The 3,800-nt window shown below is 32.7% G+C and overlaps 1 protein-coding gene across 1 annotated transcript; it reads left to right on the top strand.

Moving 5' to 3' along the window:
- Window positions 1–1,431: 1,431 nt before the first annotated feature.
- Window positions 1,432–2,001, top strand: Smp_137310 (hypothetical protein; the record flags this gene model as incomplete). Its single annotated transcript, XM_018791926.1, has 1 exon — window positions 1,432–2,001. The coding sequence occupies one exon, from the start codon at window positions 1,432–1,434 to the stop codon at window positions 1,999–2,001; it is 570 nt and encodes a 189-aa protein (XP_018644838.1).
- Window positions 2,002–3,800: the final 1,799 nt, after the last annotated feature.

Below are 3,800 nucleotides of genomic sequence, written 5' to 3' on the forward strand. Positions count from 1 at the left end.
TGATTCGATTTATGATGTACATATATATACTTATTACCATTAAAACTCTGATTCCATCACTTAAAGGGAATAATTAAGAATAAAAACTTAAATGTATGCTATTGATGTGAAGATATTATTATTATTATTATTATTAATGGCTTTATTCAATATTATAATCTGGTACAATATAGAATTCTCAGCACGAGTTATTTCAACAAGTTTTTTTACCAAAAAATACGGAAAAGAAATGAAAGAAAAGGTTTAAAAAAATCTGAGTCTGTACAAACTATCAAATTTGAGACATGCTTAAGAATACAGGTTATTTACTAGGTCAACTCTAACAGCCTGTTCGTTACAAAGTATATTTGTTAAGTAAGGTATTACAGAACTTTTATAGATTTGCTTGCGTGCATGGATTTTACTGTATTTATGTCTCGTTCTACCAGAAGATATACTAGGAGAAAGATATGAATGAAGTGGATGGTTAGTATCTGATAGGATAATACCTGCCAAGAGTTTGCAAGACTTAAAATGTCTATCCACAAGCATATTAATAATGACCTCAAAAGATTCACCACACACCTTGCAAACTGCCTTCAGCACTCTCCGCAAAACAGCAAAGAATAATGGAGAACAGTAAAGAATAATAGGTAATATGCAGAAATTTACAAATTGTAGGTGTAAATGGTGAGTAATCCCAAAAGCATAGAGTTTCATTTAGATCAGTAGATTACCTACATCATAGTCTCATGTCTTAAAGCATTCCATTTTTTCATGGAAATTAATGCTTAGACCTGTATATAATTATTGAGGGCTTTGTTAGTTACTACTAGACTGCAATGAAGACAAAACTAATTAATATTTATGTTTATTTTACAAATGATTTAGAGTACAAATATTTTCTTCCCTAAAAATATTCAATGACCTATTTTAACCGAGATTTGATTGGCTGAATATATAGATATATATATGCAATTTCCAGAAATCCTATTTTAAACTTCATTTCACAGTAAATCAAAAGAAGAGAACTGGATAATGAATGAAACTGTTTACGTTACATTACCTATCCGGATTATTGTTATCATTGAAGGAATAATTGGTACAATATTCAATATGGTTGCGATAGTTATAATTTTTAAAGTGACCATAGGTTCTAAATTCACTTTATTCTTACTAAGAACTCAATCTTTACTTGACTTCAGTGCATGTTTCTCAGCAGCTATTTATTATATAATTCAATCCACCAATATTTATAACAAACATACTGGCTTATACATAATCGATATCCTGATATGTCATTTATGGTTTCGAAATGCATCCTTCTGGTTATTTTGTATCATGAGTGTGCAAAATCTAGTTTGTATATCATTGGATCGAGTGAGTTCTGTCCTATTTCTTAGATCACTTAAAGCATATACGAATACATTCTTCGTACTATATTTTCTTTACATGCTCAGCATGCTTTTAATTTTGTACATACCTACACCACTTCTTCGTCGTTATACTGATAGCCAATGTGTTATGGATTTTTCATTCCCCTGGATTCAAACAAGAGTATTTCTTGATTACATTGTATACTCCTGGATTGTGTTGGAGTACTTTGTGCCAGTTTTAGTTATGTTGGTCAGTCATGCATGGGTCATATTTATTATTAGAAAATCTCAGTCACCTCGTCATAGTGATGCATCACAAAATGCGGAGTCTAGTTTACAAATTAAACGTACAGTGATTCAGTTAGTGATTACAACAGCAATAATGTCATGTCAACAAGCTATATTACACTCATTTGAATGTATAAGTCAAATATTAATTATATCTGAAGTTGTGGTTTACACTTATGGTACTCCGATTGAACAAATGGGTACAATACTTATATTGTTTGGATGTTCTTCTAATCCATGTATTCTTATCTTCAGCACAACTACACTGAGGAAATATTTATTGTCACTAATTAAAGGTAAAAAACAAAACTTGTCCAGTATTGAAACATACGGGCAAACAGAATATATTCAGCACTAAGAGTATATGAACATATTAATTTTAATCATCGTCTAAATCGATAATACTTACCACATTGCAATGAGTGTTGTACAGTGAGTACTGTTGTCCTATTATTGACGAACGTATTTTTCTAATGTCAAAACACAATCTACCCATCTATATAGTTTAATTTTCTAATAGCACTGTTTGTCTATCGACTATTTTTCCTATCTGTTATCTGATTGACCTTAATAGAGCAGTAGTTGTTATTTGACATACATTTGCATGTATCTGAATTAACTGTCATATTCGCGTCTAGTAATAGTTATTCCACTCAGTTGTTCCTGATATTTTCTAACAGTCATTATTTTCATTGTTTTAAATTGAATAATAAAAAAATCTACACCATTAGTCATATTGTGGAAATGATGATTTAATGACAATTTTGTTTCTTCATAACTGAACATTTCGTGGTTGGTTTTATCAAACCGATAGGACTGAATACTTACGTTACGTCGCAAGCATTTCCCTGCTGCTAGTTACTTCAAGTTTTTCACTGCTGAGGTGGTTTATTAACGCTTAATAACACAAAAAAGTCGTCAAAGACAGTATCAAGTATATTTACTCTCATTTAAGTGTCAGTATTGACTTTTTTGTTGTCCTGTATCTGCCCGCTGGAAAACAACCGTTATGTTGCTTTCGTCAATGATTGTACCCCATTCAGAAAACGATGCAATATCACTAGGTATAATGGCACACAACAGCACAGACTGTTCATCCGTTTGATTATTATTTTTTAATTAGAAGAGAAATGTCTAGTACTGTTGGTGAAGCTACTATCAGTATTTATTGACACAGATATCAGTCGACCGTTCGAAATAAATAGGTTGCGAATATTATATGAAAGTGATATTGAATGGTAAGTAACGAGAAACGTTGTCTAAACCTGACTACTTGAGAATCTTGTAACAATTATGAAGCAGGCAAACTAGATTCTCAGATTCACTGTTCAAAATAGATATATTGAGTAACTTGACTAGGGTAATCAGTATAACGAATTGCTACTTAATTCCAAAAATTAAAGTATTTGTTTAAAACCAGGCTCTTCATTGAACACATACAGAATGCGTTTTCGATTGGCCGCAGAGGCAAGGAGACCGATGGTAAACCGACTAAATTTCAGACCCTTAAGAGCCTTCTTCCCCTATCCGATGCTCGTCTTTATTAATATTCCCCCTCTTTAATCGCCCTTTTTCCACTTGCCTTTTTGCTCGTTCCCTTATGGACGGTACAGATGTAACTGAACCGTTTACATAGCTCATATCAAGCAGATGTTTCTTGATTTGAGACAAACTCTAAGTTGCATTGGATGAATTTCGACGTGTAAGACAAGCACAGTTCTATACTTCTGTAGACTACAAATACTCACTATTCTCCCTTTTACTGTAATCGGAACCGTGACGTGAGAGGGAAGTATAGGGTTGTAGTGACGTGATTCGAAGATAGGGATAAAGAAGTAATGACAAACAACGAAGGTGACGTTTAGAACATTCTCTCACTTAATTCGAAAGCCGTAAGTATCAACATTCAGTCTTGTGTCCACTTTATTCTATTAACTATGAGCTTTCGTTAATGTATAAATTACTGTAATGTTCCATCCCATTCCAAAATTGCTGCAATTTGAACGTGACTTTTGTATTCTATTTTTCTGCTCTGATGTCTCACTCTGAACATAGTTGTATTTCTCTCATTCCTTGTGCGTTGAGGTCCTCTTATTAGACATACGTCTGTGCATGTACCTTTCAGGATTAACTGAATCAGAAATAAATAGGATGTGT

This window comes from Schistosoma mansoni (assembly GCF_000237925.1).
Source record: "Schistosoma mansoni, WGS project CABG00000000 data, chromosome 1 unplaced supercontig 0010, strain Puerto Rico, whole genome shotgun sequence".
Taxonomy (NCBI): Eukaryota; Metazoa; Platyhelminthes; class Trematoda; order Strigeidida; family Schistosomatidae; genus Schistosoma; species Schistosoma mansoni.